The sequence below is a fragment of the Anguilla rostrata genome, chromosome 18 (assembly GCF_018555375.3).
Source record: "Anguilla rostrata isolate EN2019 chromosome 18, ASM1855537v3, whole genome shotgun sequence".
NCBI classification, from domain to species: Eukaryota; Metazoa; Chordata; class Actinopteri; order Anguilliformes; family Anguillidae; genus Anguilla; species Anguilla rostrata.
This window is the reverse complement of record NC_057950.1, coordinates 22,770,772-22,795,842: the sequence shown is the minus strand read 5'-3', so window position 1 is coordinate 22,795,842 and position 25,071 is coordinate 22,770,772. Positions and strand designations below refer to the sequence as shown.

At 46.6% G+C, this 25,071-nt stretch overlaps 1 protein-coding gene across 2 annotated transcripts in view; it reads right to left on the bottom strand.

The window, feature by feature from the left end:
- Positions 1-25,071, bottom strand: part of LOC135244450 (homeobox protein Meis1) — a 69,406-nt gene that overhangs the window by 12,676 nt on the left and 31,659 nt on the right. For both annotated transcript variants that reach the window (XM_064316732.1, XM_064316733.1), the window contains exons 8-9: positions 22,949-23,094; positions 4,921-4,997 (exon numbers count right to left, since the gene is read on the bottom strand). In XM_064316732.1, the coding sequence (XP_064172802.1) occupies positions 4,921-4,997; positions 22,949-23,094 (223 nt within the window). The remainder of the gene's footprint in view (positions 1-4,920; positions 4,998-22,948; positions 23,095-25,071) is intronic.

Sequence of the window (25,071 nt, the reverse complement as noted above, 5' to 3'; positions counted from 1 at the left end):
CTGGCAGCACCGCACCATTGGCAGATGCCCCCCCCTCCACCCCAACCCGCCCACTTCACAAACACAACATTGGAACACTCTCAAGGAGGTGCAGTGAGGCAAGAGCCTGGCCCACCACAAGCTGAATAGCAGTCACAGGGTCACCAGCATGTGCAGCTGCAAGGTAACTGTGCAGTAGCTACTGTACTGTGCATGCCCACTCCACTGTGCATGCACACAACACCCTGTTCCTGGGACAGTCTTCAAAGCGAGACTGGATCACATGCTGCTCAACTGGCAAATAAATCTAAAGCACCATCACTGTGATGATGTGACTCTTCCTGCTTATCCTTTTTCATTCTTTTTAACTTCCCGGTTTTCTCAGTGGAAAGCCCCAACTCAGTGATTTCACATGCAAGTCTCTGACCCGCCCTGAGGTTAGCATATCTGGCATGGCCTGCCTGCTTCACAGATGTGAATGGAGACAATAACACGGTCACTCCATTTTAAACTACCCCTAAAAATCACGATCGACTTCTATTTTCTGACAGGCATCCAATTTTTTTTTTCACAGCACATGAATAAAACAGACTGGAAACAACCATCTACCTCCCACAGACATCCTGTCTTCACATCAGCTGACCAGATAAAAGGACTTCTCTCCTCTTTCTCCATATGCACAACAGTACATAAATGTAAAGCGGTCTCGTGTCACCAGCTAATTCACAAAGATCTGTCATAAAGCTGTGTCATTAACATTTAACCCCACACTGCGAAAGAAGGCCAATTTAACAGGGCAGCCGAATGATTGCTAATCAAGGGTAGAACCATTCCACTGTGGCCCGCTCACCTCTGCAGACCTGTTTAAACCCTGAACGTTTTGGTTGTGATGAGTCCACAGTTCTGTGTACCTCGACATAGTGGTGTTACTGTTAGCGGTATAATTTCAGTCATTATCATGAAATGTTCAGCTGCGAATGGACCCCAGGTCTTCCGTGTTTTAGATCCTTCCAGAAAGGAGGGGGAAAAGAGAGCGGGAGAGAGAAAGAGGGAGAAGGGGAGAAATATGCAGTCTGAGCCTGGGGCTCTTTGGAAAGAGAGAGAGAGGCAGAGGTTTAAGGACACCCTTCAACGTTTCGCAGGCTCCATACACACCCTTTTTCGCAAACACATTTAAGATTCACACATTCACTGAGACACACACACTCACATGCTCACCCGCATGAAGACAAACATTTCACTGACAAGCTCTTAACCACACAATTGCTTCCACACACAAACACACGCACACACACGCACGCACACACACACACACATACACACACAGACACACACACACACACACACACACACACACAGCAACGTCAGCTGCTGTCGCACCGTAGGTGGAGATCAGGTCTGTGCCTGCAATGAAATTCCAGAAAGGCAAAATCGTCGGCAAACACGGCGGAAAGCCTTCGAGAAGAACAGGCTGCAGCTGGGCATGCACTGGACTAATGTGTACACAGCTAACGTCATCTGTTTCAGCCTCAATGACACATCTTTTCTCTGAAAGGGAAGCAAAAGAACAGCAATGCCTGAGCCCCTGAAGGCAACCCAACCCCCTCTGCCCTTGCCTAGCCACTGTGCGGTCAGAAATGTTCTTCTTTAGGTCTATAACCTCAGAGAGAAGAAACCTATTCAGTTAAAAAGGTCAGAGAGACTCACAGAAAGTACACAGCCACAGAGACCAGGCAAAGGCTGCTCAGTGATGCAGCCTCAATGCTTGCATTCCACTAACTGGCAAAGCATTGTGGGTATGGGTGATGCCCAACAACAGAATGGATGGTACTCTTACCAGATCCATCTTACTTATAACTCATTCCAATTGAAGACTTGATTCCAGGCCCATCCATGCATGAGTGGACCAGCCTTAAGCCTGCAGCATCATCTTAAGAAACAGGAAGTCCTTCACACACTCAAGCAATGGCGTAAGCTTTGTGGTTGTGATTTGTGAACATAAGGTGGGTCAGAGTAGAAACGAGGCATTGTCGCATAAATTCGACAAATGGAACAGGCACAGATTATGATCCATCAAGTACAGTAAAGCTTGCAGTTCACAAATCTTGTCAGACCATTGCTGATGTAAAAATCCACAGCTATTCACAAGGGTTTAAACTGCTCTCTCCACGCAACCGTCTGTCAGTCATTCCAGTTGGCATATGCCAGCCAATCAATCTTTCCTCTCATCCTTAAATTTTCTTCACTCTCCATGACCAAGAAAGCAGAGAAACGTCATTTTCTGAAGCCGCGCCGCTTGTCACACACCGCACTCTTCCCGCTTTTAAGACTTTCATAAAAGCTGCCTTATTGACAAAACAATCCATCGCAGAGGTTTAAACACTGCCTTTAAGGGTATTATTAAATTCCATCAGGAAGGCGGGAATGGACAGCACGGGAAACCCAATGACCCCTCCTCATTGATTTTCAATCACTGAGCCTCACGGAGCTCTCCCAGAATCCCCTCTTATTGCTGAACCCCAAACCCCTTTTTCTCTCAGTCCACACTTTTTCCTCCACTGTTTTGCCCCTGATGTCTCCCAGAGAGGGAATGACTGCTCTCCGTCCTCTGAAACATCTTAACCAGGCGGCGATTCACTGGCCTTCCGCATCCACAGATTTATGAGGACACCCCCCCAATGTTGCCTGTTGTGATCCATTAGAAACCTTTTCTGACCATGAGATGCTGCTGGTTATGACCCACAAACACAGAAGAAATGCACTGTGTTAAAACTAAACTGAAAACTCAATTCATAGAATATTTACTTTTAGAGCATAAATAGTGATGCTATATGTAGCCTAGGAGAAAATAAAATAAGAAAAACAATTATGTTGTACAGCTCCACAGAACAACTGCTGAAAGCAATCCACAAAACAAACTACCAGCCTGCAGAACAGGTCATTCATGCTGCATGGTGCTTAGTTATGCCCCATGTCCTGAAACCCACATGTTCTTAGACACAAGACTGGTTAAAATAACAAGGTACAAGTTACCATCTTCGGTGACAAAGAGAAGGTGATCAAGGCAGTTTCTTTCTGAACACCAGAAGGAAGAATCTCTCTCTCTCTCTCTCTCTCTCTCTCTCTCTCTCTCTCTCTCTCTCAGTCTCTCTCTTTCTCACACTCTCACTCTCTCTCTCTGTCTCTCTCTCTCTCTTTCACTCTCTCTCTCGCTCCCTCACCAGGTGAAATGGTCTACAGCCAGAGTAGTCCAAAGATCTTCCCCCTTCTCTTCCCAGGCCTAATGCCCAGCTACCAAAAGCCTCCTCCTGCCTTTCCCCCTCCCCCCACTCAGCCTGTACCTACTCCCCAACCCCCCGCCCCACCCCCAAACATCGCCAAGGGTTACCATGGAAACACCCAATCACGGTCTTCTGACCAAGCGCAACAACAGGCAAATGAAATTGTAGATCCCCTTCCCCTAGCCCCTGATATGTGTTGTGTCTCCCCGTCTCTCTCTTTCCTACAGTCGCTCCCTCTTTCCCTCTTACATGCATACACAGGTTCGCACTCACACACACACACACACTACTACAAAGAGGCAGAGCAATCCCGGCATGCAAGGTTTAACAGCTAATACTCCTTAGATTAGCAGACCTGGCTCATCCTCAGTAAAATCACACGCTGGCTCTCTGGCTCTCACTCCTTTCGGCGAAGCACAAACGTGCTTCCATTAACACAAATAAAAATAAATATATAAATAGATAAACCGTGTATGTGTGTGTGTGTGGGAGGGGGTAATGTGATTGTCTGTGTCCTGTCTTCACAGTTGAAATAATTCTTCTCCCATGGGTAGCTGTGAGGTCAGAGAAATTGATAACCCCAACAAGATCCCCTGGTGTAGCTCCGGCTGTAGCAAGCCGATAGGACACTTTCGTAAATTAATCCTCTAAAGGCAAATGTATTGTAAGCAGCCAGTCGTCTCCGAGGTACCAAATTGAACAAAGCCCGGGATTATGTTGACAGAAATTACATTTTCTGTAATGGGCTTTAATATATCTGAGATCTCTCCCTTTTGGCTGCTGGTCTCCATAGCTGGACCGGGGTTTGTTAATGCAGGTGATGCCTACATCAAGGCACAATTTATTCAGCAAAATGGATTAGGGCATGTAATCAGAGCCTTAGCAATATTAATCTCTGGCACTTATTGAATGAGAACAGGGAGTGGGGTGGGGGTTGGGAGGGGGGAGAGAAACTTTCATGTGTATGTAGGCAACCTTTCAGAGGTTTCTGAGTACTTTTACAACATGGAACATGAAAAGAGCCAGGCTTTATCGGGCTCCAGACCCCTTCTGCAGTGTTTGGGCCCTTAATTAGTCACGCCCATTAACAGTGTGTGTGACATGATAGCCATCTCTGATAACTCAAGTGCCAGAGCACCAAGCAAATGGAGCCTAAAGGTTCTGAATCTGTTTTTTAACTGATCATTTTAACGGGATTTCTGCACGTTTCTCAACCAATGATTTGCACGTTTTTTTGACACCTTCACATGTTTCTAAACTAAAATGTACAACACCTCTGCAGTGAAATGTGACTAAAAAAGAAAACTAATCAGGCGTAGATTCATAACCAGGCACCGTGCCATCAATGTGTTGTGGTGCTGGCTGGAGCTGGAGATGTACTTGTTTATTGGGGGATGGGGGGGTGGTGGTTAATTAAATGGAAATTAATTTTTGTATAAATAAAACTTGGAAATATTCCACAGGCAATATTGCTTTTGGTTGAATTGACATGAGGGGAGAACAGGCACTGAGTAAGACAGAAATGGGTGAGAGGGGATTGGTGCAGTCAGTGTGGTGGTGGGGGGGGGGGGAGGGGGTGTATTAATTCAAATCATTACACACAATTTGCTTGAGGCAAAGGTATTGATTCCATGTAAACACACATGCACAAACGACCTACCAGTTATTCACTTGTAGTATAGTAAGTCCGGTATCTTGAGCAAGCTGCTTCTTCTGTTCTTCTGATGGGTAAGGATGCTGCGAAGAAACAAGAGGAGGGGAAAATGTAAATACATACATGAAAAATGTAGTTTTTTTGTTTTAAAAAAAAAGAAAAAAAAACCTGACATACTGTGTGACACAAAATACAAAAACATTGCCAACACTTTGCTGTGGACGTCAGAAAGCAGCTATTAATTAGTGTAAAAGACAAGGTGTGTCTCTCTCTGAGAGTCATTAATGCAATATGAAGTCATGTAATTAACGTTAGCGAAAAGGCAAGCCAATTATAAAGTTAAGTGAAGTGTAGAGAAAGGCACGGTAATTAGGGAGCGGTGCCACGCTGCCTCGCTCCAGTTTATTCTGGAAGGGTTCTGTTAGCAGGACCGCTAGGAAGGGAGAGGAAGAGGTGATATTCTGTGCCGCATTGCATGGAATAAGACAGCGGATTCGGACTGACGCAGCAGTCGGCTGCAGGACCTGCACCTTTAATACACGGCTCTTGATTTCTGGATGTGTTTTCCTTTGCTTGGTTTTTATTTATTTATGTATTTATTTATGTCTTTATTTATATATTTATTTTATTTATTTATTTATTTATTTGGGGGGGGGAGTGGTTGATGTCTCAATTACTTCACAAGCTGGAGATTCCATGCTGAAGTCAATACAGAACAAAAATATCAATCCCGTGGATAAATATTTCCATATTGACATTAGGCACATGGGGTGGGGCAGAACTTAAGACAGGACAGCACTGTGCCAGGATTCCTGGGATCAACTGTGACAGGATTCCCGGAAGTGACAGTGACGGGATTCCCAGGAGCGACTGACGGGATTCCCGGAAGTGACAGTGATGGGATTCCCAGGAGCGACTGACGGGATTCCCGGAAGTGACAGTGACGGGATTCCAGGACAGACTGTAAAAAGCGTGTGAGTGAACCAGGCAAGGGGGCATGGAACTGGAAGAGGATGCATTTATACCTGAGCTCTGCTGGGAGCAAGGGGGCGGGGGGGCTTCCCGCTGCCCACCCCAGAAACAGAGACGGGTCACATGGTGGCCCCAGCCCAGTTACGTGCATGTCTGTTTTCACATCGCTCTACACCAACACAAAGAAGCAGCCAGGCTGCCCCTAGCAAAATGGGTCACTGGTCGGCTTGGAGCTGTGCTGGCAGAGTAAGCCTAAGATCCTCCCTGTTGTAAAAACATCTCTGTATAACAGCAGCCAAGGATGAGAAGCAGGGAAATTAAACTGGGGACCAGAGATCTGAGGAGGTACTGGCCCAGTGTTCCCAGTATTTCAGAGCACAGCAGAGCACAGTGTGGAAATGATCTCCAGCACTGTGCCCTCTTCTTATACCCACACAGAGAAGCATCATTCAATTTCAAACAGCATGATGACATGTTGTTGCATACAACTGAAATTAGCTGAATGAGCACCGTCACAATGAACCTTTCAAAATATGCCAGACCAACGCTCAGAAATTCAAGAAAGCAGAATGAATGAATGAACGAATGAATGAATAAATAAATAGATGTGTGGTACCATTCTTCTCCCTCGCTGGGATATTAAGAGTGGAATGCCTTTAGTGTTTTCCACTCCAAGTGTACTCACTGGCAGTTCCAGCAGGGCGGGGTGGGGGGGGGGAAGTGTTTTCTCTACCATTCCCTGTCATTTTCATGTGATCTGATGTAGGTAATTGGAACAAACTGTGTCTAATTTCATGCAGAAAGTTCTAATTGCAGTGTGGCCTCCAGCAGAAATGTTTGGCCTCTACGCAGTCACTTCCAGGGGGCTGAAGATTTTCTCTGCACTGTGCGCGGGGCTAATTTTACAAAACTGTACAATAATGGAGCCTGTGTACAAGGAAAACGGCTGCCTAAAAATGCAGAAAACAACATTCCGGGGGCACGGTTTATTTGGAGTCATCTGATCCTTTAATGCTCTGACAGCTGGCCCGGGGCATTTCGAGGCTGCTTCTGAAACAAATATAATTGTTGTAATCACATGAACGCCGTGACTTCACGCAACCACGGCTTCCATTCTGCTTTTATCTGGCAGAAAAGGGAAACATGCAGCTCCCTCTCACTCTCTGGGTCAGAGAGAAATGTAACTGCCGCACGAGAGAGGAGAGAGGAGAGAGGGAAGAGGAGAGAGGAGAGAGGAGAGGACCCCTGTGCAAGCACAGGAGCAGGCAAACACACACATAACGGGAGACCTGAGAGAGGGAGGACCTGTGACTGAGAGGCCAGGGTGGTGTGACTGTACAGACATGGGCTGCTCTGTGTGTAGCCCAGAGAGCCCTGCGGTACACACACACTGCCTGATGTTACCACGGAGACCCACCCCGTCCTCTATCTTCCCAAATTAAGTCACCAGGACTCTCCCTTTGTCTCACCACCCTTCCCTACCCGCTTTCAGTTGAATTATTTGTTGTAGGCATTGGGTGTGTGTGTGTGTGTGTGTGTGTGTGCGTGCATGTGAAACAGTGTGTGTGTTTGTGTGTGTGTGTGCGCATGCACTTGTATGTGTGTGTGTGTGCCTGTACGTGTGTGTGTATATGTGTGTGTGTGGGAGTGCGTGCATGCGCGTGTTTGTTTGTGTGTGTCCAACCACTTTCCCCAGGTCAAGTTTGCACACCCCCCCTGCTTCTCCCTGGCAAATCTGTGCTAACGAGCTGGATGCTGCTTAAATATTTAACGAGAATTTCACTTATCGGGCACACATTATCAGAGCCATTTCGCCCACCCCCCATGGCAGAGGGCCGCTGTAAAATGCCCCAGCCCTCTCCAGTAATGGATGTTTCTGTGCTCTCACATGCTGTTCAGACCAGCCTCCAGCCATTATCTCCCTTAAGTTTAATTATTGGCAAACAATCAATGTGGCTGCTGGGGTGGGGAGGGGTTAGAATGAGGTAATCCCTGCTGGCAAGCAGACGACTGTCTCAAGGAGACAGACACGCTCGCGAGGGAGCGGCGGACGTAGTAATGGGGAGGGGTTAGAAATGGCGTCCCGTCTGGTCAGTATCACACAGAGACACAGAAAGATTTTCAGCCAAAGAGGACTGAACCTGTGACATCAGATCACCAGACAAAATAATTAAATAATAAACAAAAAATTTTTTTTTTTTAAATGAAGACTGAAACCGTATGGTGAATTCAGGGTTGGGGTTGCCACCCGTTTCTTACACATCATAAACCCGGTAGTGAGGGCAGCATGCTGGTGAAGGGTTCCTGGTCAAACCTCAGAGGAAACCCCACATCAGCACAGGATTTCCAACCTACGATTAAGGGGGTTTTCTCAAACCTGCGTCTCTACCTGAGCTCAACAGGCACGAGTCCCCGTTCAGTCAGACTTCTACGCCTCCCCCTCCCCAGTGACTGTGCCTCACCTTTCTTTCCACAACAACTCCTAGGTAACCACACCTGGGCGGGGGCCGGGGAGGGGGAGGGCAACCGGCAGCGGCTGACTCGCAAATCCCAGGAGGCCCCAGAGTGCGGCGGGGAGCTGCCTCCCTGCACTGGTTCAGGAGGGTACGCAATCCAATAACAAGTCTCATTTAGCAGTGATTACGCGCGGGCCCCGCTGTGTGTGAGCGCAGACTGTGAAACAGGCTTCCCCATTGAGCCCCCGCTCTATTAGATTTCCCTCTCAAATTATTGTTTCACTCCTTCTCACAATGGCGGACCCAAGACACGCTTGACGTGCGCTGCAGACACTTTTTCTTGCACCCTGCGACCAAAGACCCATTCACAACACCCTGTAAGCGCACTTCTGACCAATCAGTAGGATCAAACTCAACATTCTGCATGCATCTTGGGCTTATTTTCTTATTTTTTTATGAATAGCCGCTACCTGTCAAAATACTGTGATTCATGCTTTTTTTCATTTAATAGGGAAATAAGTGGAGGTAATGCGGTCTGAGAGAGGTTCTGTGTTCTGAATCCCCAAGCCGGTTCCACTGGGTGAAAAGTGTTTTCTCAGGATCCCATGATGCTTTGCAAGAAAGTGAAAACAACTTAAAAGAGCAGATGGAAAATTTCTCCGCTCCCCCTCACGCCCACCCACCCCCGGCCCCCATTCTTAATGATACGTCTTGTCCAAATGTACTATGTCTTTCATCAGAATTTCCACCCTCGTCTGCATTTATGGACGCCAAGACAGTGATATCCTTGTTTTTCTATCTTATCGGAGTGTGTGTGTGTGTGTGTGTGTAACGGAGCATCAATAACATTCTCTCCAGACCAGCTCTCCTCCCCTACCCCCTCAGACAGTGCATGGTGAGCCAGAACAGCAAATCCAGGGCCTATCACCAAGATAAGGGCTGAGCAGACCCGCCTACTCCCTCCATCCCACACTGGCACAGCCGTACACTTGTGAACTCCGGCACTGACAAAAAAAAACGGAGCCCCCTTTTCCGCCAACCTCACTTTACACACGGCTACAATGTGAAACAACTGTGTGCATGGCAACCAAATCACACAGATGGTGAATTTTGATCCTGGTGGTTGGTCAGCATTACTGTCAGCTCTAATGAATTAGCGGTGGAAACTCTTCAGCCACACCTGACCCAGAGCTAACGCGGGTCAGGGGTGATGCGGCTCGCCGGGCTACAGTCCCCTGACCCCTGCTATCCGTGCTCCTACACCCCAACTTAGACCCAGCACCACCCAGGAACTGGACGTGTTCTCCTACACCCACACACTAATCTGTTTCTCATGGTACTGGAACTAGTGTGCCCCGCCTCGTCTCAGAAGGAGACCCATTTTGCAAGTTCCTTTTATCTTGTCTTTCTTTTCTTCTCTCTTCCTCCACACGGAGGCGGCTAGAGCTTTTTTGCACGTGCCAACTCCAGGGTATTTTTGTCCCTGGGATGAAAATGTTACCCCCTAAAAACAATGCGGACATCTCTTTTCGTGTTCCACTTAAGCACTTAATTACAATCTCCCCAACCACCCATCTCTATCATCTTAATTATCTACTTTAATGTTATTACAGTTTTTCTATTTAAGGAATTTCTTTTCTATTCAAGAAAATTCTATTTTCTCTATCATGTGTGATTCAGAGTCTTTCTGCACGCGATTGACTTAATGAAATGAGGGTGTGTCGGAGACACTGCTGACTTCCTTTACCCTGGAGATGAGTTGCAGAGAGAAGGCACAAAATTAAAGGAGCAATTGCAGAACTACCCAAAGCCACATCACAGATTTGGGGACGCTTCAACCTCAAACTGGCCACAAACAGCCTTCTGCCTTTGAACAAAGCTTCCTGTGCGATCCAAAATATGACATGTCTGATAATCCAGGGAGACACCAAGAGACGTCTTTCCCCAGTTAGTGAAGGGACAGGATGGAGAAAATGGCTTCCAACCATCCTTTCCCACATCTGCTGCTCCCACACTTCTTTTGTACATTATCCGTCCCTTAAAAAATGTGTTTGTGGTCAGTCTGATGCGGTCCTCCAAACCCTAACCCTAACCCAAACACTAACCCACTGCCACCTCACCTCCATGCACCACCATGAACCCAATCCCCAAAGAAACCCAGATACCCCTCGGTTTGGTTCAGCAGGCATTCAGTAGGTCAGAATCAAGGGCATCATGGACGGGGTTTTTTATTGGTTCTCCTCAATAAACAGGATTTCAAAATGAAGTTTTGTGTGCCTCCCACTCCTTCCCCGCTGGAGTTAACACTGTGCTAACCGCAAGCTCTCCCTGCCTCTTCTCCAGATGTGCTCATACTTGTCCAGAGCCATCTCAACTATAGCCAGGGGTGGGGGAGGTTTCCTTAAATATTTGGATAAGAACGCACCATTCCACTACAACAGCAGCTGTTGTCTTTAGTCAAAAAGACAGTGTCACACCGTACCATTCACTGTATAACACAAAGAGGCTGTTGCTGTTAGAATGAAAAATGGGCTCCTACCCTAAACAGGACAGCATTGATATTGTGCACTTGGATGTCCTTTTAAGTGTGAATTGTACAAGGCCTTAACCATGTGAAATTCCTTGCTGCATAGGTCGTATTGTCCTTGGTTGTGCAACAAGGAATCCTGCTTTGGCAATAGTTTTTTTTTAAAGCAGTGGTATTCCTGTGACTTTTCCCAATACCGTTTCTCATATGAAAAAAACAACAAACATAAAAGATCTTGCATGCAAGATAATAACAACTGTAGGCCACAGTTTAAGATGTACAATCAGGAACACAGACCGGCTCCCTCCTCCAACCGCACACCACCAAACCGCCTCTCGCACCGAAGGCTCTGCAAACTTCACAAGATGCAAAATCAACAGAAAGCCAAGCGCATGAATAATTCACGTTTGCTCCTTTTAGGAAGCCTTGTTCCTCACAAAAGAGAGAAAAAAAACTGGAAAAGTTCACCCTTTGAGACTTTTCCTGTAATTTAATTTATCCTTGAGATAAAAAAGGAGATATATTCAATCTCATATCCAATGCTCTAATTAGTCTTTCTCATTAAAAAACATATTTTATTGGTTTAGGGAAAGGGTGTGGAGCTCAGCCCATGGGTACATAATACATCTAGATGGTTTGGGTACAGGCTGCAACATAAGCATGTAATTAAAACTTAAGTGTGGGACAGATTAAGCTGCAGATGTGGTCCATGCACAAATAAATCTTCTCGCTTTGTTAAGGCAGACTACCTGGAGGAGATAATTCAGTATTGTAATGAGGGGTAAGGAGTCACAGCATGGAAACACCAGAAGGACGAAATGATAATGTTTAGGGGCTCGGTAAGGGAATGGTGTTTTTTCAACCCAGTCAAACAAGCTGTGTTAAGTATGGAGGAAGAGAAATAACTACGGTGTCAAGTGACAACAATGAGTGAAAATGTTGAGGCTACACACAGAGTGAACTGCACTTCACAACCGGTAACCCGCAACTCAGATGTAGCATCACGATCAAACCAAAACTGATCGCTAGTCTTTACTACAAAACTATACTTCATTCCAAATTAATAAGAAAATGACCTGATTAAATTATTTTTCATACAAGGGTAGCAAAATAATTCAGCCAGCCAGTGCCTGGCTCCAAAAATGTACACTGGTAGCTTGTGTGCACGTGCATTTCCTAATTAGAAATTCTAGAACACAAGTGATAGAGGACTGGGGGTGGGAACAGAGGCCCCAAAGTCCTGTGATGTAAGCGGCCACAAATTAGGTAGCAGCGCGCCCTGGTCCACTGAAGGCCCACGGGGAGAGAGGAGGGGGTGGGCACGGGGGTGTGAAGGCGTGTCATTAGGGAACGGCGTGCGGGGCGGAGGACAGGCTGCGTTTAAGAGCGATCCGTGTTGCTCCACACCTGCTGCGTCAGTCACTGTGCAATAAGGGCCGCTCATGCAGACAGAGGCGGGGGTCCGCTGTACTGCAGCTGATGAGCCTCGGCTAATTCAGGGGTGATTATGTAGTTTACTGGACCACTAAACCTCTGTAAGCTTGTAATTACCGCCTATTTGAGCAAAGAACATTCAAAAGCAATTCAGCGCGCCGAGGCAGCCACAGCTGGAGGTGAGCTGCCGGCAGCCTACAGGGGACGTTAATATCTCCAGGGGACGAGGCCGTGGCAGGGGCATGTGGGTACTGTAGTTCTACTGCAGGGGATGAGGCCATGGCAGGGGCATGTGGGTACTGTAGTACTACTGCAGGGAATGAGACCGTGGTAGGGCTATGTGGGTACTGTAGTACTACTTCAGGGGATGAGGCCATGGTAGGGCTATGTGGGTACTGTAGTACTACGGCAGGGGATGAGGCCGTGGCAGGGCCATATGGGTAATGTAGTACTACTGCCCCTTCCAACCCCTTCACTTCCTTGAAAACAGCTCCACACTCACGAGACCTGTGCTCGCTGATGCTCGGCTACAGCAGAACTAATTACCGCTCTGCCTTTCTGCTGTACAGCAAGACCAAAATGCAAAGCAGAGAAGAGCTCTATGAGGTCATGCCTGAGCACACACCCTGCTAGTACCCTCCTGTATGTCCCCTCCAGCCCCTAAGCCTGGCTTTGGCTTGAATCATTAGCACGTACACAAAAATAAAATCTGACAGTGCATTAAAACTGTTCATAGGCTAACGTTACGACACAGCACCTCGGTGAAACCTTTTTCATTGGTTCATTTTCAAGGAACTTAGTTTAATGGCAATGAAATGCGACATTCAAAAGGAAGCAATTTAAGAGCCAGAGAAAATTCTAATAGCCTGCACAATATTATTATGTTATTATCGTAGTTACCCTTTCACCCTGGCCATTTTAATTAAGGTCCATAAGGACATCAAACCTGGTCAAGGACAAGAGTCTAAAGCAGGTGAAGGCATCTTTCAATTGCTCCCTTATGCCCTCGACACACTGAAGATGTTAAGAGGAAATACACAAGGGACACACCAAACAACAAGGGGAATAATCTCGCTCTCTCTCTCTCTCTTTCTCTTGCAATTTCAAATTCAAGTTGCTTTATTGGCAGGAAATATGTATGTAAGTATTGCCAAAGCATCAGAAATCAATTAAAATACATATGTACAGTGAAATAATGACGGTGAACATTCTCAAAAGAAAAACAACACAACAGCAATAGCCATGTTAATGTCAAATCAACACAACCATTTAAAAAAGAATCTCCCGCGCATGTGAGGTTGGTCGCTCGGTCTGCCTCAGGCTACGGCAGGCCAAATACACTGTGCCGTAATTGGGGCTCCCGGTCCTTCTCCTAACAGGACTGCACATCTTTCATCATTTCATAAGGAACTGAAGTTAAAGAATTCTAAGGGGAAAATACTACAGATTACTGATCAGTAAAGCTGGGTGTTTGTCACAAAAAATATTGGCAGAATTCGTGGAGTAGTCACGGCAAAGTTCTTGATAATCATGGACAACTGAAAAAACTACATTAATTAATTAGATTAATTAACAGATTTCAAGCACAGCATTGGGAAATGACTGAAATAACATGAGCAACTGTAGCAACAGTAAGTGTTTGAAGCTTTAAAAAAAGCAACGGCCAGTTGTCGTCCACTAGGAACAGCCTACTAGAAAAATACATAGATAGCCTGGTGCATAAACCATGTCCATCAGCCCATCATGGAAAGAAAGAGCTTTTTTTGTCTTTAATTTTACACAACATAGGGAAATTGGGGAAGTCACAGAATCCATCTCATCATCATGCTATAATTATTGTTTTGAAATATTGGGGGGATTGTAACCCCCCCAATAAATTATGGTGATGTGCATTATGAAAAATGTTAATAGCATTTGTTAACTCATTTGAATGGATTGCTTTGATATATTTCTCTTTGCTGTCTGGAGCCCATGTGTATGGTTGGTTGAGCTGGTACGGCTTACTGGGCTGTTTTTCAGTTTTTTTCAGGAACACATTTATTTGATTGTGGTCTGAGAGGGGACTTGGCTGCCTGACTGTAAATGCCCTGATAGAGGAGGGGGTCCATGTCAGTGATTGCATAATCAACTACACTACTCCCAAGAGCTGAAGAATATGTGAATTGCCCAAAAGGACTCCCCCCTGATCCTGCCATTAAGGATATACAGACCTCAGGTTTGACAGAGATGCACTATTCCTTTCCATTTTTGTTTATTATTTTGTCAAAGTTGTTTCTTTTCATTAGTGTGGGTGTGAGGTGCAGAGGGGCCTGTCTGAACACATGGGTGTTTCCTTTTGAATCTATGCAGTCATTTTCCGTGCCTGTGCGGGCATTAAAGTCTCCACAGACCATCACATTTCCCCGGGCCTGGAAATGGACAATTTCTGTGCAGAGGGTGTTGAAGAACTCCTTGTTGAAGTAGGGAGATGGAGGAATGTATTCTGCACACAAATACACTGTATGTTTTTGTCGCAGATGCCAATGGTTTGACTTATTCTAACCATATGTGTGATGTTCCTCGCTGGGCAAAATCCCCTCTGTACCACACTACTGTTCCCCCTTAGTCTCTGCCTTGCTGTATAGGGCTCAGTTTCCAGGAGTTTTCTATGACTTGTAACCTGAGGGGCACTGAGCAAGCACATCATTACAGCAGCAAGGCTCTAACAAAATTAGAATATCAATATTGCTAATGCTTTTCAATAATTCAGAATCTGTACTTTTTATTCCAAGAGCTGTAGAGTACCAACCTTGCAGATTCAATGAACTAAAACTAAAACTTCTCATTTTGAATTGACAATGAACAATGATTTATAATCTGAAGTAGAATATAAATGTATTTAATGCTAATCTTCTTATTCTTCATATTATTATTTGTATTTATCTATTTAGTCATTTTGAGAATAACCTAAGTGATCGGTTTTCTCTTCCTACCCTGTTGGTGGTACCCTGTAGCAGTAACAGGGTACAACCAACAGTGCTCTCTGGAGAAGGCCCTCTCCCTCTGGAGTGGGTCTTCCTTCAATTTGGCAAGCTGAGCTCTCAGGGCCTGGTTGTCTTTCTGGTCTTTGCCTCATCCTTTCTGTTGTTCTTTGTCTTACTGTGATTCGGTTCCTCTAATCCTCTTTTTTTTTAAAGAAAAGATGTGGCTCATCTCCCAATTTTCCAAATTTGTACACAATTCAGAGGTCTGTCTTCTTTTGGTTGAAATACAGTTCCAATTACAGCTTACTATGCCAGAGAGAGACTCTGCAGAGGCCTAATTCTGCCAAAATTCAGCATCTATTATTTTAGGGAAATGTCTTAATTATATTCGTCTATAGAAGTATTGTTCTGGAAGATGCTGAAGTTAAACTCCAGGTCACCCCTTCTGGTAGGGGTGAGATCAATGTGAGGAAAATAGACAGCTATTATAAAAGGCTCCAGAATCCTAGGCCCGTGTCCATTAAACAATTCATGCACTTAACAGTCGATAGAATTTCATCGTTTCATTTATGTCTCACCTATGAAATCTGAGTTAGTGACTGCTTGTGTAAGATTCCACAATGCATTTTAAAGCAAAAAGTGATGGGAAAGAGGCTATCTAGTCTGAGCCAGGCTCCAGGCGGGACAAAAGGCATGTGGTTTGGATGCCTTGTAAAACCAGCATGGCATTCATCTGCTCCCACTGATAAACCTCAAAATAAAAGTAATCATCTCCCACAGCGTGTTTGGTCCCACAAGAAAAGCAAACAAGGTTCAAAGCTATGTGTCATAGCCAAGATGACAGGCAGATCTTGCTCATCTGATGAATCTTATAACAGGCAAACAGATTTCCAGCTGGCTGTTCCTATACAACCCATCAGGTGGGAATGTGGAAGGAGAGCACAGGGAAACTAGAGCACAGGGCCTGAGCCATTCACAGCTGGAGAATCAACTACAGTCACCGTACATAAGAGGGATCAAGCTTCTGACTACAGCAAATTCATTCACAGCAAACTCCAACACCCTGGAGTGACAGACAGACTTACTAAGATAACACAGACTTACTGACATAACACAGACACGCTACGCCCAGCCATCCTGTAAAAGTATCCTATTCTCTTTATTGCAGGCAGGAGTTGTGTGCATACAGAAACAGGCAGATTTTGGGACGATGGCTCCAAATGACTGTCATTTCAACAAACAGGCATGGCGGCTAAATCACAGCCTTCACCCTGGCATATAGCTCACCCCAATGACACTTAGGGAAGGGAGTTTGTTTGGATTTGCAGATTAACTGGGAGTGAGTAACAGTAAGTCCTATATTGCAGCTTTGCTTTGAGACAGCGTGGAAGCATTCCTCTACAAATATCAACCCAATCACATAGAACTGAGCTAGCACACAAAGGTCATCAGCTACACCTAAGTGCACTACACACTTTTCATACAACTGCTAATGAAATAGACAAGATGCCATTGTGTCTGGGGCCATAATCCAGACTCCGACTTCTCTTGTAGTCAGGATGACATGACAGCACAGTGCGGCTAGACCCACTCCACCTACCACACTGCATACAGCACAGTGTGGCTAGACCCACTCCTCCTGCTAAACACCATAATCAGTCACCGACAGAAGCGGCAAAAGTTTGAATCTCAGTGGCGTCGGAGCCTGGGTTTCCGCCCATGCTGACCTTGGTGGTTTGTAAAGTTCTCACATTCTCACAGATGGGCCAGGCTGCCCCCTGGCCCCGCGCACTCGCACAAGCACTCACACACACACGCACACACATTCACTCACTCACTCACACACACACACACACACACACACACACGCCTTTGAGACAGGCCCGGGAATGCACCCCTTTGTTCTACGCCAGCCATTTTCAACGGTTCAGAGGTTACGGGATCTAAAATTTAAATGCCCTTCAGGGACTTTAAAGAGGGAACATAGCTAAGAGCAGGAGAAGGGGGAGAGAAAATGAGAAGAAGAGAGGGGAAAAAGAGAGAGAAAGGGAGAGAGGAAGAGTCAAAACTCATCACCGGTGTTCAGATGGTGTTAAGTGAGATCAGTGTCTGGATTCTGTGATACAGTGGGGAACGGAGGACAGAACGTAGACACAACCCAAAACCAATAATCTTTCCTTCTACAGGGTTTTAAAGTAACTCTCCACCTTTCCCACTGCAATCAGAATTCTGCTGATGCAGTCCCTTATCAAAGAGCCAACCCCAATGCTGTTTAACCAATCACTATGAGAGGACTGCTAATACTGATGGTACATCAAATAACATCTAATACATCTGTTTTTAGTGTTTCTTCTTTTTTCTGTTTTTGTCCACCAAGATGAGCCTGGAAGAGCTGCCCCCTCCAGTTCCCTATGAGCTGTCAAGCAGGTAATTGATGATGTTTTCATTTCAAGGTGTGGGGTAGGGAGGCTTTGGGGAGGGTGGTAAGGTGGAGGGTGAGGATCTCCACTCAATGAGACGTCCCAACAGACAAAACATCCAGCAGTCACTCCAAGGAAAATAACATTAATTTCCCATTTATTCATTTATGAATAATTGACTTCAGAGATAACGTGTGCAACAAGGCAAGATGATCGTATAGTTACCTACACTGACTGTGACACAATCAAACCAAAGTTCCATTACATAACACACTTCCATTACATGTTATTTCTTACAGATGGGTGCCACAATAAAGTCAATGGCAGAACACTCAAAGTATACTAGTGCCCAGAAAATATAAATACAAGGAAGAATGAGAGGAGAAAAACCAGTGCCAACAATAAAATTAAGATGGAGCAAAGGAAAAAAAAATGTTTGGCCACTCACCCAAGTTGGGGTTATCAAGGAAACATTTTGGTGCACGCAGTCTGAAATGCTGTATATCTTTACATTTTGTGGTACCTATAATTCTGTCATCTACTTAGACCAGATTAAGAAATATCCAGAGGCTGCAGGCTACAAAATTGAATTTACAAATATTAATATGAATGGACTTTTCTATGTCGAACATGAATTCACAGAAGATTAGACACATTGAGTGCCAAGGGCCAAGTTGGGTGAGTTTTTCCCTCACAAAAATGGTATCAGTTTTTTATCTTGTTTAGTACACAGGCAAACCTGACTTATTTTATAGATGTGAAAGCCCTGTGATAGTGTGGCACACCCAGGTTGTCATGGTCGAGTGGTGCTTCTACACCCCTGTGCTCCAGCAATAAACAGCTGGTGGCTAATGGTATCTGGATCCCACCTGACCTTTGACCTCTAACAGCCTGGGCAGCTTTTTGATGAGGGCACTTCCCACTTCCAACTGCTACCAAGTCTGAGCTCAGTTTACGAGGGCGGGCGTTTTTTCCTGGCTCTACAGAAGCAATGGAGAAGGCACTCTCTTGGTGACACTCATGGCTATGCTAAAAATCAAGGAGAAGGTGCTGCGTAAAGAAAAGCAGGACATCCCTTCACACGACTTTAACTGACCGCACAATGTAAATCTAGCCACATGTGCAGCAGCTTCCAAGACATACAAGTAAACCCTGCAGGAGACTCCTGTGGCAGCAGAAGCCGCAGGACTAAGAACATGAAAATCCAGAACAACTGTGTCCCTGTTAGTAGGTGTTTGGGTCCCTCATAACACAAGGGGCTTTGAGTCTAATATGGTAGCAGCACCAGCAGCCCAGCACCCGGCCCAAACCTTAATAATAATGTTCATCACATGCTGTCGCCATTGTGATGAGACTGGATGGGATCTAACTGACAGGGCTGCTGACACTCAGCACCCCGAAATACAGCTTCAGAGTGCCAGCTTTCAACACCCTGCAACACAGCTTCAGTCTGCCAGCTTTCAACACCCTGCAACACAGCTTCAGTCTGCCAGCTTCCAGAACCCCACAACACAGCTTCAGTCTGCCAGCTTTCAACACCCTGCAACACAGCTTCAGTCTGCCAGCTTTCAACACCCTGCAACACAGCTTCAGTCTGCCAGCTTTCAACACCCTGCAACACAGCTTCAGTCTGCCAGCTTTCAACACCCTGCAACACAGCTTCAGTCTGCCAGCTTCAACACCCTGCAACACAGCTTCAGTCTGCCAGCTTTCAACACCCTGCAACACAGCTTCAGTCTGCCAGCTTTCAACACCCTGCAACACAGCTTCAGTCTGCCAGCTTTCAACACCCTGCAACACAGCTTCAGTCTGCCAGCTTTCAACACTCCACAACACAGCTTCAGTCTGCCAGCTTCCAGAACCCCACAACACAGCTTCAGCCTGCCAGCTTTCAACACCCTGCAACACAGCTTCAGTCCTGCCAGCTTTTCCAACCCCTGCACACAGCTTCAGTCTGCCAGCTTTCAAACACCCTGGCACACAGCCTCAGTCTGCCAGCTTCACACCCTGCAACACAGCTTCAGTCTGCCAGCTTCAAACCCTGCAACACACGCTTCAGTTGCAGCTTTCAACACCCGCAACAAGCTTCAGTCTGCCGCTTTCAACACCCTGCAACACAGCTTCAGTCTGCCAGCTTTCAACACTCCACAACACAGCTTCAGTCTGCCAGCTTCCAGAACCCCACAACACAGCTTCAGCCTGCCAGCTTCCAGAACCCCACAACACAGCTTCAGCCTGCCAGCTTCCAGAACCCCACAACACAGCTTCAGACTGCCAGCTTTCAACACTCCACAACACAGCTTCAGTCTGCCAGCTTTCAACACCCTGCAACACAGCTTCAGTCTGCCAGCTTTCAACACTCCACAACACAGCTTCAGTCTGCCAGCTTCCAGAACCCCACAACACAGCTTCAGCCTGCCAGCTTCCAGAACCCCACAACACAGCTTCAGCCTGCCAGCTTCCAGAACCCCACAACACAGCTTCAGCCTGCCAGCTTTCAACACTCCACAACACAGCTTCAGTCTGCCAGCTTCCAGAACCCCACAACACAGCTTCAGACTGCCAGCTTTCAGACACAATTTCATCATCCTCGTTGGAGTCACATGCCCAAAACGAGGTACGCCCCGAGACATACCCCTGCTGTTTTCACGGCAGAAAATTTGTTTTGCTATGAAAGTGCCTTAACCTTCAACAACAGCCAACGTTTTTCTGAGAATTTCTTTTTTTTAAAGCTTTAGAGAAAAGTATTCAGAAAAGTACTAGTGATGTTTTTGTCCTTTTTTGTTTACTTCTCTCATTATAAAGTCCCAAAAAGAGCAGACAAAACAATGGCTAAAGGGATTGAAAGTCCTTTTCTTTAGAGTAACACAGAAAAGAACTTTTCAACTTCGGCCAAAACATATTGGATAAAACCCCACAGAAATGCCTGCGAGTGTATTAAAAATAACTAAATCTGCAAGACAAGCATCCATTCAGGGACTAGCATACAACCCGCTGCATGTGTTATTTTAAGACAAAACTGAAAAGTCCACCCCTTCAGAAACCCCACCGCGTTTTCTGAGTATTAATTCGCAGAGCGAAGTCACATGCAGAACATCTGCCATTCTGCCCCACAACCTCCTAAGCACCGCCAGGCCAGAGCAAAACCACCACTTCTTCCTCTCCGCTCTCATTTTGGCTGCTTACATTTTACAAATCCGTCAAGCCAAAAAAGAGGTCCTGCCTTTTTACCGCCATTTTTTTGTATCCACATGATTTCTTTTTGTTTTGTTGGGAGGGGGGGCGCGGTCCTTTAAAGGCCCTGGGTCCTCTGCACGGGTATGTTTCTGTGAGTGCCGAGATGAATTATAGAGCTTTTCACACCTGTTTCTGTTCAAAATGCAGCAGACTGGAGGTTTGCTAACTGTGCTTTCCGGGAAAAAAATGTCTGCCCCGGCAATGGCATTGCTACGTTTGTACATCGGGGCTGCTAAACCAGCCCCTAATTGTATTAACATGGATTAAGCGTTCCAACAAAAAAAAGCACATTCTGCGGTTTACTTTTATGAACTGTGATTGCGGCTCCCTTCTCCCAGACTCTTGTGTACAAACAGAGGAAGGAGCCGAGAGCCAGACCAGTAATCCGCTTCTCCGAGCGAGGCCTTGAACGTCTGCACGGCAACCATCTAGAGCCCGGGCTTCGTCTAATTACTCTATCGCGTAATTTCACTAATTGCCTTTTCGTCGTGGGGGCCGGGCGCGGAACGGGGACGCGGTGGGACCTTCGCACGCCGGCCTCCGTTTGGCGCTGGTTTCTCGCGAAATCAAACGAGGAGAGCGTTAATCGAGCGCGGCGTGGGAGGGAGAGAAAACAAACGGCGTCCTACCGCGGGAGGAAGCGAAAAACAGAGCAGGGCACCGAGCGCTTCCACCAGGAAGTCTGCCACAATCGCTCTATTTTTGTTGTGATAAACAGAACAAAACGAGCGGAGGCGCAGGGAAAACGGCGACGCTGCTGGAGTTTTGGCTCCGGGCTTCCTCCCTTAGCCACAGCTTTATAGCAGCATGTTCACACTGGCACGTTACTCTGAACACTACAACACACACCCGCCTTTTCTATTTGACAGCTTTTTTTTGCCTTTTTACTGAAAATATGTTTATATTTCCAGCACTAAAACCTTGCGGCCAAAAGCTAAAAATGGATAACGCGCCGGGCTCTAATAATAATTCTAAATTGGATATGGAGTCCATTAATGATTGCCTCCAAGACCGCTTATCCATCTCTTCCTTGCCCTTTCTATTTCTCCCATCTAAGCAGGGGCAGCAAGCCATCTACACCCCCTCACGGAGCCTCCCCTCCCACTTCAGAAACACTGTTTGGGGGGGGGGGGGTGTCCTCATGGCAAATTCCAGGGTAGGATCATTACTTTTCCCTCTACACCAACGTTACACCTACAGTGCACCCTGCTCCATTTTGCCAAAGGGTGAACTGCTCGGCCTTCCATTCAGCCTGCCAGGAGCGAATACAAATTCTAAATCATCCCTGTATTAGCATGTAGCAATTTCCCAAATTCCCAATTTCCATTCTCTCCAGCCTCGTCCCTTCCTCTGCCTCATCTGTGGATTGCTGAGGGCTCTATGTAAAAATGTGCAAATTTTGCAATCTGCTTTGGAGTGAGGAAGTGAGGAAGAGCGGTTTTTCTAACCTGGCCACGACAAGGTGTGCACTGCCACAGTGCTGGGTGTATGGTCACTGACTGTGCAATGCTGTGTGTTCATGGCTATGGGAACTGACCATACAGTGCAGTGTAATTGCGGCATAGATGCTCACTGTACCTGCACCTGCCTTTGTACAATTCCCACAGTCAGCCGAGGTCACATGACGCGGCTGCAGCGTCATGGCCGCCACCGCGCGCGTCTGTTTCACAGAGCCGCGCGTTCACCTGCGCACTCGGCCTCTTCCAGCAGCCCCCAGGGACGGCAGGGCAGCCCGCCGATCTCGCCGGCCGACAAAGCCCGGGCCGCGAGCACAATGGACCTTTTCTTGGAAGGGCTCATCTTAACTCTCCTCCCCCCCCACGGGAGCGCCGCTCGGCTTCAAACCTATCCGGTTTCCCCCGATCAACAGGCACCGCGGTCTGAGGAGGCTACGCACCCAGGCCACTTTGAAGAGCCGCACCAGGGGGCATGGGGGCTTTGGGGGGGTGTCCGGCGTTACCCACAGGGGGGCATTCGGGCACAGGGTCTCTCGGAGGGACGTCACAGAAGCGGCACCGTACTCACCGTGAGGTGCTGGAAGAGCCACGCCCGCATGATGTTGGTGGCCACTTTGGGGAAGATGCCGCGCTTCTTGTTGCGCTTCTTCTCCTTGTCGGGGTCGTCGTCGTCCCCCGTGCTCGGAGAGGCCACGCTGTTGTCCAGACCGTCCCCTGCCAGGAACAAAAGCACACACCTGTGAGGGGACACCCCTGAGGAGGCGGCGCTTCCGGACGCGGGTTCGAAAAGGGGGCGGCGGGCGACAGTTCTGCAGCAGAACCCGGGCACCGCTTGAGCCCGCTGCTCCGACAAACGCGTTCGATTTCAGCGCTTTCGCAAACAAGCCCCTTTTTTTTATTTCCTTCGGTTCCCAAGGCTCAGCCCCAGCCCGTCGCGCGGATCACGGGGAGCACAAAGGGGCCTCCGCCGTTCCGTTTTTTCCCGCTCTCTCCCGTCTGACACGGAGCGCCACCAAAGAATTGGAAATGACAGCGGGGTTTTAGTCTTTATTATCCCGCCACAGATATTCACGGAAGATCGCGCGGATGCATTTTTACCGCAGGTGGGGGAGCCGCGCGCAATCACAAAAGAAGGAAGAAATATAAAGTTAAAGGCGCTCCGCGCTGCTTCGGAGATCGGGCATTTTAATAACAATGCCACATAGGTGCTTACAGCAACCTGTCAGCGCTCGATAAGGTTTCATTAAGGGGCAGTTAAACAAAAACCGGGGAGAGAGGATAGAGAGCTTAGCGTGTTTGCGAATAAACCGCACTTTGGGGCTATTCTGAACCGCGCACCACATTTTATTTATAACCACAATTATTATTATAGGCATTCTATGCAACAGAGAAAAATTTCCCAGTCTCCGGCACTGAAAAGCCCTTCCATAATTGTTATTATTATTGCGAGGTGAGAAATTTCACCGCATAAAATAATAAATCATAAAAGAAACACGGGGGAGGTAAACAACTCGGCGATAGGGGATATTTCAATGGGACAGCCCCCCAGCGTGCACAGCCCTGGATGCGCTTATTTATTGATTAAACATAAAGAGCTCCTAAAGACGGCTGCCGCTGTGTGCACACCCGCTAAGATAACCAAATTTTAACTCTGCTTCGTCTTCGGGTCCCATTCACTGACACCCAGCACCTGTCTAAGCCAGACTCATTGATAATTAATGGAAATATTCGCGGTAATCCGGTGGAGATTACTTTTTTCCAGCTTTGTGCATCAATAGAATAATCAAGGTCCTAAAACAGCCTTCTCTTCCCCATTACCTCGGGCAAAAGAATTCCTGAAAGCATGCCTTTAGGGCACCTGAATTATATACGCCATTAGGAGGGGAAAGGCTTTCTCCATTCCATATAAAACACTCAGCCAAGCCTGTCCTGTCTGCTCCTGCAGTAAGAGAGAAGCAGCCCCAGAAACAGATTTTTTTTTTTTAAAGTGAAGACTTATGTAGATACAATAGAGAAAGCTTTTAAGCAAGGCCTGGCTTGCCTACTCACTTACTGGAGAAGTGACCGACCCCCACCCCCTATCCCCCCACAATGTGCTCATGCACACGCACAGACACACAGACACAGATACATGCACGCACACTCACGCACATACACACGCACACACAAACACATATACAGTGAGCTACATAACATTTTGGACAAAGACATATTTTTTTCTTTATTTGGGTCTGTACTCCACAATTTTATATTTGTAATAAAACAATTCAAACATGGTTAAAGTTCACATTCTCAGCATTTATTTAAAAGCTAGATTTTATACACTTTGGTTTCACCATGTAGAAACTTTGAATACATAGTCCCCCACCCCCATTTCAGGGTACCATAATATTTGGGACATACTATGAAAACAGCCATGTTTAGTACTTTGTCACATATCCTAGACATCACCAGGCGCTGAGTATCTTCTCTGGTGATGCTCTGCCAAGCCTGTACTGCAGCCATCTTCAGCTCCTGCTTGTTTTGGGGACTATTTGCCTTAAATTGTCTCTTCAGCATATGAAATGCATGTTCAATTGGATTCAGATCAGGTGACTGATTTTGCCAGTCAAGGATTTTCCCATTTTTGGCTCTGTAAAACTCTTTTGTTGCTTTAGCTATATGTTTGGGATCATTGTGTTGCTTGTAGGT